This window comes from Pelodiscus sinensis, chromosome 1, assembly GCF_052426305.1.
Source record: "Pelodiscus sinensis isolate ZL-2025 chromosome 1, ASM5242630v1, whole genome shotgun sequence".
Taxonomy (NCBI): Eukaryota; Metazoa; Chordata; order Testudines; family Trionychidae; genus Pelodiscus; species Pelodiscus sinensis.
In genome coordinates this window covers 218815827-218829335 of record NC_143052.1, presented here as the reverse complement: position 1 = coordinate 218829335, position 13509 = coordinate 218815827, and the positions used below count along the sequence as shown (strand labels likewise).

The following is a 13509-nucleotide window of genomic DNA, read 5'->3' as shown; positions in this document are numbered from 1 at the left end:
AAGGCTAGGGAACATTGTCTACTTACAGGCAGTCCCCGAGTTACGCGGATCCGACTTATGTCGGATCTGCAGTTACGAACGGGGTTTGCTGCCCGTCTCCCTGGTCTGCTGGAGACCAGCAGACCAGGGAGATGGGAAGCAAAACCTCTAAGAACGCCGGCAGCAGGACAGCCGCGGCGTTTCTGGGCTGTCCGCTGCCCGCGAGTTCCGCGGCTTTGCTCCGCTTTGCTCCCCGTCTCCCTGGTCTGTTGGTCTCCAGCAGACCAGGGAGACGGGGAGCAAAGCTGAGGAACACGCCGGCAGTGGGACAGCCGCGCGTGTCTAGGCTGTCCGCTGCCCACGTGCTCCACGGCTTTGCTCCCCGTTTCTCTGGTCTGCTGGAGACCAACAGACCAGGCAGATGGGGAGCAAAGCGGAGCAAAGCCGCGGAGCACACCGGCAGCGGGACAGCCGCGGCGCGTCTGGGCTGTCCCGCTGCTGGCATGCTCCGCGGATTTGCTCCGCTTTGCTCCCCGTCTCCCTGGTCTGCTGGAGATCAGCAGACCAGGGAGACGGGGAGCAAAGCCGCGGAGCGTCTGGGCTGTCCCGCTGCCCCCGTGCTCCATGGCTTTTCTCCAGACGCCTGTGGTACATCAGCTGGGGCGCTGCTGGTTGGTCCCGTAGCGCCGCTCTGGGAGCTACGGGACCAACCCAGAAGCACCCAAGCTGCTCTGCCCCAGGCGTCCCCAAGTCAGCCGCTGCTGAAACTGACCAGTGCTGACTACAGGAAGCCCAAGGCAGAGTTGCTCTGCCCCGGGCTTTCTGGAATCAGCCGCTGATCAGTTTCAGCAGCAGCTGACTCGGGGACGCCTGCGGTTCTTAAGTTGAATCTGTATGTAAGAACTGGCGTCCAGATTCAGCCTGTTGAAACTGATCAGCGGCTGATTCCAGGAAGCCCGGGGCAGAGCAACTCTGCCTCGGGCTTCCTGTAGTCAGCCGCTGGTCAGTTTCAGCAGCAGCTGAATCTGGATGCCAGTTCCGACTTACATACAGATTCAACTTAAGAACAAACGTACAGTCCCTATCTTGTACGTAACCCGGGGACTGCCTGTATTATACAACTTCAGGTACATTGGTGTTCAAAAAGCGGCCCAGTCCTTGATTTTTATAGCAGAGATTTAACCCTAAATAATCATAATTAAATTTCTAGTTCTAAACTATTTTAATGTCAGGATCCCTTCTCTGTCAGTGGCGGCCCGTCAATACAGGCAACCTAGGCAGTCGCCTAGGGAGTCAAGATAAACTGCCGTTGAGGGTTTTGGAGGCAGGGGCGCTGATCGCGCGTTTCACCTAGGGCGCCAGTTGCTGGCAGCTTGTCTAGAGCCGCTCCTGCTCTCTGTTCATGTTGCTTCTAACAACATTGCCATCTTAGGAGGAGGAAGTTGAACTTCTGCTTATCTGGGTCATCTGTATAGATGTTTTTCCTTTCTAGCAACCTTCTTCTCCCTACCCAGTTAGGGTTTTTGTGTAAATTTCCCTTCTGAGGTATTCTGGAATTGTGCACCCACTGTGGTCACCTATAGCTCCTCAGCTGGGCTTCTCAGGAGATTCTTGGTGTAGAATAGCCAATCACCCCCTGAAGGTATGAGAAAGTGAGAGACTGTGTTTAAATAAAGTAGACCATTGGAAAAGGAAGTTATACGGGACCATGGGAAACTTGATAGTGAATTGCTATAAAAAATCTGTGACTTCTTCATGTGCAAATGTGGGACTCTAGGGAAAGGGGTAAATAATATAGGTAAAATCCTGTGCTATATTTATGAGGTAGTAGAGCGTGGACTGGAATAAATGAGGTCTCAAAGGTTTAATTTAAATATATAGCTTTGAGGAAGTGAGTAGCAGCAGCTGTTTCACATGTTATTGATTTCTCAAGTTTCATCTTGACTGAAGAAACAATAGTATCCTACCATTATTCTATTGTCTCAGTGAGTTATGCCATTTTGGGCTTTCTTCTGTACCTGAGTTGAAGCAGTGAGCAGCTCTTTCAAACTGTTAGGTCTCTATTTGATTTGCAGTTTTCGCCAGGGGAAAATCACCTCTAATTCTTGGAAGAACACAGAAAATGGTAGGTTCAGCTTCCATTCAAAGCATGTTCTTAGAACTCTGTGGGACGGGAACTGCAACGTGGGGTGAGAGTGGGATTTTTCAGACTGTATCCTCTTCTCTTCCCTTCCCTTCCCAGCACCAATTTCATAATTTGTCATAATGACTATAGTTGGCATTGTGTAATAACCCCAATCAGGGGACAGATAACATTTGCTCCTACTATTTATAGCAAGTTTAGTACTGTGTACTATGTTAAAAAATATCTTCCAGAATGTTTCAATCCCTTGGATTGCTATTGTCCTTCTATGCTTCAATTATAGTTTGCCTTTAAAATCTGTATGAAATTAAAATCCATTTAGAAAATATCTCCGGCACATTGTTTCTGAGTATTTGATGAATAATATAAGGCAGATGGGATTTGATAGTGTTTATGTAAGTGATAAATGGTCCTTACATTATCATGGACAACCACAAAGTCAAATTATAAAAATGCATACTATAAAATGCTGGCATTTGCTCCTAGAGTGTAGATCCCTTCATCAAATGTTAATCAGGCAGAAAGAGGCACTTTTTGTGATTCCAACAATAGCAACAAACTGGCCATGCAGAAAACAACTGCAAATACAACATGCAAATTCAACATGCCGGCTGTAGCTTCTCTTTTTAATTTCAGTTTTTCTTATTCTGAAAACTTTGACAAATTATTATTGTTAATTCCATTTTCTTTTTACAAAGAACTTGGAAAGACACTATTCTTGTTTGTATTTTAGCAGTCTGTGATGTGGACAAATAATTAAATAAAAATAATTAGGGGTGAGGCCTCAGGGCAAAGTACTAGGCAAAGTCATTTCTACATGTGAGCCCAGCATCATGGCATCATTGGTGCCAGTGTAGACCCTCACAAGTCACACTGTGTCTTAGAATTTGGTCCAGAAAGCTCTGGTGAGACATAATGTTTTTAAGTGGGATGTTAGTGAAGACAGCTTGAAGTGCAATGATTTTCATATGCTGTCATTCATAACGTAATATGTAGTGCATTAGCATTACTATCTTAATAATGATTAAATTGTTAAGATACCAAAGAGCGACACATTCAATAACTAGAATATGAAAAAAATGTATACATATGCAGAAAATAATCTCCCCCAAGATGACAAAGCCTCCCTCAACTCACATATATGCTTCTTCAAAAGTACCTATAGGGAGCCCTCAGCTTGCACAGGCTCTTGGGGTGGTGATGGGGTGGTGCCACAGTCCCAGAAGGGACAGGGTCTGAGGCAGAAAGGATGGAGGTGAGGCCAGCTAGCCCTCTGCACCATCCAGAGCACTGTGCACTCCACTCCCCATCCCCGGAGTCACACAGACCACCCAGCACAGTGCTCAGTGGCAATTTAAATGGAACTGGTCTCCAGCTGCTGCAAAATTTCTGGGCAACTGCCCTCTTTGCTACCCCTGTCAGTGGGCCTGCGCACCCACCATCAAACCCAAAATCAGCTAAGTTAAGTCACAACCCAATACATTAATCACAACACACACCCCTTCTTCTCTCAGGACTCTGAGAAGTGTCAAAGCACAGGGTTGAATAAAATGTTTATGTTGTCCACAGTGACCACAGACTCCAACAGCATTTCTGTTACAGCAAGATTTTACAAACCTGAATTTGACTTGAAAGTTCAATGTCAACAAACATACATTAGTCTTTATTGGGGAATGGGGAAGAACCGGCATCCATATGTCCTGTTTTTCTCTTCATCTTGAGATGTGATGGTACCTCTCTGGCAGCTAATCCCCTTGAAATACACCACTCCCACTCCCAGGAGACTTTGAGCTACTCACTATGGGTTCTGAAGCTTCAGGGGGTAGCTGAGTTAGTCTGTACAGGATAAACTTAAAAAACAACAAATAGTTTGGTAGCACTTTAAAGACTAACAAAACATGTATGGTATCATGAGCTTCCGTGGGCATAGCCCACTTCTTCAGAGTGTTGGATGTCCGGGACCAAAATAAATAGGGAAGGGGGGGAAGGTGGAAGAGGAAAAATAGGGAGGAGGAACAAGAAGAGGAAGTGGGTAAAAAATATGAAGGGGGAAGCCATTTGGATTGTAAGGAAACACAAATAGTCAATGGCTGTGTCTAGACTGGCCAGTTTTTCCAGAAAATCAGCCGCTTTTCCAGAAAAACTTGCCAGCTGTCTACACTGGCCGCTTGAATTTCCACAAAAGCACTGACTTCCTACCGTAAGAAATCAGTGCTTCTTGCGGAAATACTATTCTGCTCCCGTTCAGGCAAAAGTCCCTTTTGCGCAAAAGGGCCAGTGTAGACAGCTCAGATTTGTTTCCCGCAAAAAAGCCCCGATCGCGAAAATGGCGATCGGGTCTTTTTTGCGGAAAAGCCATCTAGATTGGCACGGACGCTTTTCCGCAAAAAGTGCTTTTGCGGAAAAGCGTCCGTGCCAATCTAGATGCTCTGTTCCGAAAATGCTTTCAACGGAAAAGTACCTAAGACTGGATAGTCAAAAGTGGCAGATAAAGACCATCAAATAGCAAAGAACAAAAAGTCTAGTAGTACTTAAAGACTAACAAAACATTTAGGCTATGTCTACATTCTCAGCTTCTTGCGCAAGAATCTGCAGAGCGTCCACACTGCCCGCCCGCTTTTGCGCAAGGAAATTTACAGTACGGCGTGGTAAGAGAGGGCTTCTTGTGCAAGAGCTATGCTCTTTTTTATCAGGTGTAAGCCCTCTTGCGCAGGAGCTCTTGCACAAGAAGGCAGTGTGGATGCTTCGGCAGGGATTTCTTGCACAAGAAAGCCCTATGGCTAAAATGGCCATCAGAGCTTTCTTGCTCAAGAGAGCATCCACACAACCATGGGCGCTCTTGCGCAAAAGCACAGCTTGCACATGGCAGTGTGGACGTTTTCTTGCGCAAGACTTCTTGCACAAGAACCCTTGCGCAAGATGTTCTTGCGCAAGAAGCCACCAGTGTAGACATAGCCATAGATGGCATCATGATATGCAACCCATTATGGGTTGTCATTAGACATATCTTCCCCTGTAATAGTGTTTGTGGAGAAACTCCCACACAATGAGTGACCTCTGTGGCAGACACACCCTAAAATTTTAAAGAGGCAGTACTGAGCCCGAGGCACTACTTGCTTAGCAACCCTGTGTTACAGACTGTGAGCATCTCTACTAGCTCTCATGATTGGGCATAGCCTCAAGTGTCCTGTCCATAGTTCTGGAGAAGACCCTGCTGTCTGTAGAGGAGCAGCTGTTTGTAGCTCACCCTTTTTGGTAGCAATTTTCATTATTCTAATAAATATCATTTATGCATTTACTCATCCCTTATGAAAGTTACCAATGGTTATGTTGAATTTATTAAAGGAACTCCTTAAAATGAAGTGATACATAGGATTATTGAAATTTTTCTCTTGCAACTTTTTTAAAAAATTTAATCTTGTTCAAAGTCTTTCTATTTTCTAGTTAATTTTTAAAAATTATTTCTACCCTCCCTCCATCTCCTTTTTTCTTCTTCCTTCACCATCTCCATTGTTTATTAATGAAAAATATTGAGTTGGTGTGTGGGTGATTTTTTAAAATTGCTCCTCTGCAGATTACCATTTGTCTACCCTTATTATTCCATTATTCATTGTTCTCATCTAAATCATGAGTTCTCAGCCTGGGGGTTGCAACCAATTTCTCTTACTCTGTAGCTAGATGTAAGTGTGGGAGGATTCTGGCTTGCTTTTTTAAAAATTTATTTTATATTGTCAAATGGAGTCACGGTATGGGAAAGGTTGAGCAATTAGATAACTGATCTTAACCTTATGTAAAAATAAATGAAATTTGTCTCATTGACATAAAACTCCTAGGACATTATGTAGATCAGGTAAATGACTTTTTATGTTCATACTTTTGTACTGAAGCTTTATATTGGAAAGTTGATAGAATAAATCTCCTGAAGTTCTTAAACCAACTGTTGATCTCAGAACAGAAATGCAGTGTCATATGAGCTCTGAACCATCTGTTTCTTGTTGTTGGTCTCCTTTAAATTCTTGTCAACTCCTTTGTATATATCTGGGGCTCTTTTAGGTAATAAAGAAATACAAAATGACCAGGGCAGGGGAGCAGCAGGGAAACAACTTAGTGGGCATATCATATATAATATGAAGACCTAAATAGTTAAAATGTCTGTGTTACCAATTGTGTCTGAATTAGTATACAACAGCACTTTCACAGACTTTCAGTCTAACAGGTGGCTTGTAATAACAAAAAGATGTTCACATGCTCAAACAGTAATGAAGAAACACTTGGACATACTTAGTGGCAGCTGTTTAAGCATCTGATTTTCAGTGTAATTAGCTGCTTAATTGAGCATCCACATTTACTCAAGACATTCCCTTGAGTAATCAATTATGATTCATTAAAAAGCACTATGTGTAATGTTTTGTTCTCCATTTCTTAGGCATCAAAGTAATGAGGGAGAAATTTTAATTCTTAATATTTTTTAAAATGTTCATGGAATGTATTGATCAATTAAAAAAATTCCAGATAAAAACTAGTCTCAAAATAACACAGTAAATAGGGTTATAATTGTATTGAAATTCAAGTGATTGACAACTTCAGCAGAGAATTTTACTTGAACCAAAAAACAGTGACAGAACATAAAAGAAGGAAATATCTATTGAGAAAGGTTATTTACCCATTCTTCTCCCCTTCCCCCCATACAACTATACATGAAAAGAGTAGCCAAAATCACAATGGCAGGTGTGAAAACAGAGCTCACTTTAGGAGATTCTCTGACTTGAAATGACTGTGGGTTTGGACTTTCTTATTTAGCTATGATTATTTGTTAAAGGCACACAGCCAACTTACAATTATAACTTTGCTGGATCCTTTTTAACCTATTATTTTTATAGCAACGCCTTAAATTACAGATCTGAATTTTCAAAAGTAGATAATGATTTTGTTCAATAGTATAGTATAGTATAGGTTTGATGTAAAGATTGCTGAGCACCTACCTGCTGAAAAACAGGCCCCTTTAACATGTTGCGAGTTAGATGCCCAAGTCACTAGTCGTTTTGAAAATTTGCCATTTGAGTACATGGAGACTTTAGTGTATGGCAAGCCAGGGTCTGACTACGTAGTGCACTAACCTTCTGCACACAAAGATTGTTGAGTGGATCCTGCTCACTGCTGGCCCTAGACCTGGGTGAGAAGGGCAGCTGCCCAGGGCAATGTGCTGATGGGGGTGCATATGAATAGCATCAAGTGACCTTACCTGGGGCCAGCTAGCTAAGCAGGAAGGGAAGCACCGCAGCCAGTTCAGCCAGGATTTGGGAGGACAGAGGCACTCACTGTCTCAGGTAAATCCTTTGCTCTGGTGGGAGCAGCCAAAGGGTGGGTGCCAGAGGGGCTCCCCTTTCTCCCTGGGATAGAGGGCTCCCTATAGAAGCCATGTGACTAGAGGTTGGGGCAGGCTGTGCTGGAAGAGGCTTGGAGTGGGCTGCTGAGTTTGCTGGGGATTGAAGCAGTGTGTGTGTGTGCAGCTTCTCTGTGTGTTCTGGCTGGGATTTGGAGCAGGATGTGTGTTAGTGTGGAGCAGGTTGGGGTCCACATCCTCCCTTTCTTCCCCTCTCCCCCACAGGAGCTCCATATGGGAACTGAGGGGGAGGGCTCGGCTACTAGCTGGGGAGGGGAGTATGACACTTGAGTTGTTGGGGGGGACCTTTAAATTGTGCCCCCCCTCAGCAGTTGGTCCGGTCCTCCTGATTCCCTGGCTGGCTCAGAAGTTTTGTTTACTTTTTGGGGGTTGGTGGGGGGGCTGCTGCTGCTGCTGCTCCCCCAATGTGAGACAGGTGGGTGGGTGCATAGGAGATAGTGAGTGTTACTGAAATCAGCTCTCCCATGTGCCCCCTACTAAAGGGAGAGGGAATGGGTCACAGCGGATGGTGTCTGGCTGGCTGGCTGAAACACATACCTTTCATTCAACTCGTGATCACTACCCACAACCTCAGGTTTTGTTTTGCTTTCACCACACGTTGTACTTAACAGTATGCTGAAGTTTCTCAGGGCAGAGAGCTTTGTCAAAGCTGTTTGTTGGGCACTGTGTTGTTTTTGCATCAAGATTAAGAATAAGGATATTTTCTTTGCTCCCATCTTAACCTGCAAACCTTCTTCATGCTCTGGAAGTCACTCAGGTTCCTAATGTTAGAATCTGAAGATAAGGTGTGATTGTTGTGATCTGCAATTTCAGTGAGGTCCTTAAACTCAGCAGGAACTCAGTGGGAATATATACTCTGCCCCATCCCCCTCTGTAATGCTTCACCCCTGCTGCTCTGGTTTATAAAAAGACTTGGCATTGCCAAGGTGCAGGGAGCTACTGGGCCCTGGCGAGCCAGATGTGACTCTCAGCCAGCAGGTAGATCAGAAGGTTTCTTGGTTTGCAGGGATACAGCTGTGACTAGCCCTGTTGTTAACACAGGAACCAGGAGCAGCCAGTAGAACCCATCTGGGGGAGAAGGGGCTCTGGGCCCTGTTCCTCCATCCAGCTCCGAGCCCTCTCAGGCTGTGTCTAGACTACATGCCTCTGTCGGCAGAGGCATGTAGATTAGACAGATAGGCAAAGGCAAATGAAGCCACGATTTAAATGATCGCGGCTTCATTTACATTTACATGGCTGCCGCGCTGAGCCGACAAACAGCTGATCAGCTGTTTGTCGGCTCGCGCGCTAGTCTGGACGTTCCCCTGCTGACATCAAAGCCCTTTGTTGGCAGCCCCGTTATTCCTCGTGGAATGAGGTTTACCGGGGCTGCCGACAAAGGGCTTTGATGTCGACAGGGGGAACGTCCAGACTATCGCGCTGAGCCGACAAACAGCTGATCAGCTGTTTGTCGGCTCAGCGTGGCAGCCATGTAAATGTAAATGAAGCCGCGATCATTTAAATCGCCACTTCATTTGCCTTTGCCAAAAAAACAAATCTACATGCCTCTGCCGACAGAGGCATGTAGTTTAGACGTACCCTCAGAATAAACCCACATCCTCTGCAGCCTGTTCCCTGTCTGCAGGCAGCTCTGCTTCCTCCTTTGTTGGGCTTCCTGGGCAAAAAGTGTCACCTCATCACACTCCTTCTCAGACTCAGACTGATGGGCTGCAGTCAGTCTCAGTGAGTCACACCTGCAATTCCCATCCCCCTCTAGACAGCAGAGCAGTGCCCAGGGAAACTGAAGGGCAAGTGTCCCACCCGGGTTTTTTTAACCCACTGTTTCATTCCACAGTCTGATGCCATTCAAAAACAGCAGCCTGACTTCTGTGTGTCATATCTCGGGAAAGATATTTAATCTAAAATAATCCATTCTCCATGTAGCTCTTAAAGGAAGGGCTTGGTCAAGAAGGACCGTGACAACTCCCTTTGCAAGGGGGGGGGGGGGGGAGACAATAGACCAGCACTCAAGGGAGCAAGGGACCGAGCAGTTTCCAAGGGAAATGAGGGGGCATCATGCCCAGGGTGGGGGAGGGGACAGGGGCACCAAAATGCAAGTTTGCTCAGGAAACCATTTTCCTTAAGGCCAGCCCCGATCCTGCTACCACACACTGAAAGCTCAGTAGTGTGCAGCAGTAGAACAAAGCCTTGAATGTGTGGTAAGCTGTACAAATGGCCAGTTACTGCACAGCTGGCTTGCATGCAGTGATGTGATTTGCCGCCTACTAAGTCTCTGGACCTACATGAGTATAATGTACCTTTGCATGGAAATGGAGATTAACCCAAGTGAATTCCCAGGCATTTTCATTCAATTTTATTTTCACATCACTTTTGTGTATGTTCTTTAATTATCTTTAGTGCTTTTTGAATAGAGAATTTTGGGATCCAATATTTAATAGCTAAAAGAGAAAAATAATTGTCCCTATATATTGCAGCTGTGCTAAATCCATGTGTATTTCTTTCCTTCTTTTCAGGCTTTTCTCACATGGCCCTCAAACAGATTGCACTTCCTCTTGCTCTTCCTGTTCTCCAAGCTGCTGTCTGCTAGATGGTTTCCTAAAAGTTTACCCTGTGATGTGAAAGTAGAAGCTTCAAAAAACAACGTGATAGTGGACTGCAGTGATCGTCACCTCACTGAACTCCCACACGGGATTCCTCTTAACACCACCAATCTGACTCTCACTATTAACCATATTCCAAATATTTACCCAACATCCTTTGTCCATCTTGAGAGTCTTGTGGAGATTGATTTTAGGTGCAACTGTGTGCCTGTTCGACTGGGACCAAAGGACCGTGTGTGCATCAAGCCACTGCAAGTCCAGAACAGCAGTTTTGCCACTCTCACAAAGTTAGAGTCATTGTACTTGGATGGAAACCAACTATCAGAAATACCTCGGGGCCTTCCTCCTAATCTACGCCTGCTGAGCCTTGAAGCAAACAGCATTTTTTCCATCACAAAAGAGAATTTGTCAGAACTTGGAAACATAGAAATGTTGTACCTTGGACAGAACTGCTATTACCGTAATCCATGCAATGTTTCATTTGGAATTGAAGAAGCAGCCTTCCAGGACTTAAGAAAGTTAACAGTATTGTCCCTGAAAGCCAATAATTTAACTCACATTCCACACAATTTGTCATCCAGTTTAAAGGAACTGTACCTTTACAATAATGTGATTCAAAAAGTTCAGGAGGAGGATTTAAATCACCTTTACAATTTGGAAATTCTTGATTTAAGTGGCAATTGCCCTCGTTGTTACAATGCCCCATTTCCATGTACTCCATGCCCAAATAAAGCCCCAATTTGGATCCATCACAAGGCCTTTGATGCCTTAAAACAATTAAAAACTCTGCGCCTTCACAGTAACTCCCTCCAAACTGTACCCAGTAGCTGGTTTAAGAACACCAAGAATCTCAAAATGCTTGACCTTTCTCAGAATTTCCTGGCCAAAGAAATTGGAGAAGCTCATTTTTTGAACTTTATCCCCAACCTTGTGGAGCTGGATCTGTCCTTTAATTTTGAACTTCAGGTCTATTCTTCATTTTTGAACCTGTCTAAAGCATTTTCATCTCTTACACACCTGGAAATCCTGAGGATTAAGGGTTATGTTTTCAGAGAATTAAATCAAGAACACCTAAATCCATTACTTCATCTTAGAAATTTGACAGTTTTGGACCTAGGAACTAATTTTATCAAAGTTGCTAACCTAAATATATTTAAAAAATTCCCAGCTCTAAAAATCATAGACCTCTCAGTAAATAAAATATCTCCTTCTTCAGGTGAATTCAATTATCATGGTTTTTGTTCTGTCCCCACAGCTTCAGCAGACCACTACAAAAGCCAAATGCTGCAGAACATGCATTATTTCAGATATGATGAGTATGGACGAAGCTGTAAGTCTAAAGACAAAGAGTCTGAGTCCTTCGAACCTTTTGTCAATGAGGAGTGCCTCGGTTATGGGGAAACTCTGGATTTAAGCAGAAATAACATATTCTTTATCAACCCCTTTGATTTCCTGCACCTCAATTTCCTCAAATGTCTCAACTTGTCAGGTAATGCTATTAGCCAGACTTTGAATGGAAGTGAGTTCCAACCTCTGTCTGGACTGAAATATCTTGATTTTTCTAACAACCGGATTGATTTGCTATATTCAACTGCCTTCCAGGAACTGAAACATTTGGAAATTCTAGACCTGAGTGATAACAAACATTATTTTCTGGCAGAAGGTATTACGCACATGCTTGATTTTACAAAGAATTTGACCTTTCTGAAGAAGCTGATGATGAACGGGAATGAAATTTCTACCTCTACTAACCCAGGGATGGAAAGTCATTCTCTTCAGACTTTGGAATTCAAAGGAAATCACTTAGATGTGTTATGGAGGGATGGGGATACTAGATACTTGTCATTTTTCAAGAATCTAACCAACCTAGTGCAACTGGACATTTCCTACAACTCTCTGAGTTTTTTGCCTCCTGGTGTCTTTGAAGGTATGCCTCCAAGGCTCAAGATACTCATCTTAACCAACAACAAGCTGATGTCTTTCAACTGGGGGAAACTCCACTTTTTGGAGCATTTGGAAACCTTGGATCTTAGCAACAACTTTCTGAGTACCGTCCCACGGGTGCTTTCCAATTGCTCAGCAACCCTCAACAAACTGATACTACAAAACAATAGGATCCGCCGGCTGACTAAGTACTTTCTTAGAGATGCTTTCCAGTTAAAATACTTGGACCTCAGCTCCAACAAAATCCAAATCATTAAGAAATCTAGCTTCCCAGAGAATATCATCAGCCATCTGGAGAGGTTACTTTTAAATGGCAACCCTTTCAAGTGCATTTGTGATGCTGTGTGGTTTGTTTGGTGGATCAACCAGACTGAGGTTACGATTCCTCTGCTGGCCACTGATGTGACCTGTGCAGGGCCAGGAGCACATAAAGGTAAGAGTGTGATTTTCTTGGATCTGTATACCTGCGAATTGGACTCCTCCCATGTGATCCTGTACTCCGTGTCCGCATCGGCCATCCTGTGTCTGATGGTGTTCACAGTAACAAGTCACCTCTATTTCTGGGATGTGTGGTACAGTTACCATTTCTGCACTGCCAAGTTCAGAGGCTATCGGCGTTTACATTCACCAGAAATGTGCTATGATGCTTTTATTTCCTATGATAACAAAGACCCAGCTGTAGCTGAATGGGTCTTGAAAGAATTAGTTGAAAATCTGGAACACCAAAACGATAAACAATTCAATTTGTGTTTGGAAGAAAGAGATTGGTTGCCAGGGCAGCCAGTTTTGGACAACCTTTCCCAGAGCATACAACTAAGCAGGAAAACCATATTTGTGCTGACTAACAAGTACATAACAAATGGTAACTTTAAGACCGCATTTTACATGGCCCATCAGAGGCTTATGGATGAAAAAATGGACGTGATTATCTTAATATTTCTTGAGAAAACTCTGAAGAAGTCTAGGTACCTTCGGCTGAGGAAGAGGCTGTGCAGCAGCTCTGTCTTAGAGTGGCCAACTAATCCTCGTTCCCAATGTTATTTCTGGCAATGCCTAAAAAATGCATTAGCAACAGGCAATGACATGACTTACAACAAACTGTTCCAAGAAATTGTATAGCTCTACCTCTCCCTTTAAAATCTTAGTACGATACTAAGTAAACTGTATGACACTGGGGCTGTGTCCAGACTCCATGCCTCCGTCGACGGAGGCATGTAGATTAGCCAGCTCGGAAGAGGGAAATGAAGCCGCGATTAAAATAATCGCGGCTTCATTTAAATTTAAATGGCTGCCCCGATCTGCCGATCAGCTGTTTGTCGGCAGATCGGGAGAGTCTGGACGCGATGCCCCGACAAAGAAGCCTTTCTTCATCGACACAGGTAAGCCTGGTTTCACGAGGCTTACCTGTGTCGATGAAGAAAGGCTTCTTTGTCGGGGCA

At 44.2% G+C, this 13509-nt stretch overlaps 1 protein-coding gene across 1 annotated transcript; it reads left to right on the top strand.

Annotated features, from left to right (window-relative positions):
- The first annotated feature begins 1899 nt into the window (after nt 1–1899).
- On the top strand, nt 1900–13238 carry TLR7 (toll like receptor 7). Its single transcript, XM_014573459.4, has 2 exons — nt 1900–2104; nt 10040–13238. The coding sequence occupies exons 1-2, from the start codon at nt 2102–2104 to the stop codon at nt 13187–13189; spliced, it is 3153 nt and encodes a 1050-aa protein (XP_014428945.3). The 5' UTR covers nt 1900–2101; the 3' UTR covers nt 13190–13238.
- Nucleotides 13239–13509: the final 271 nt, after the last annotated feature.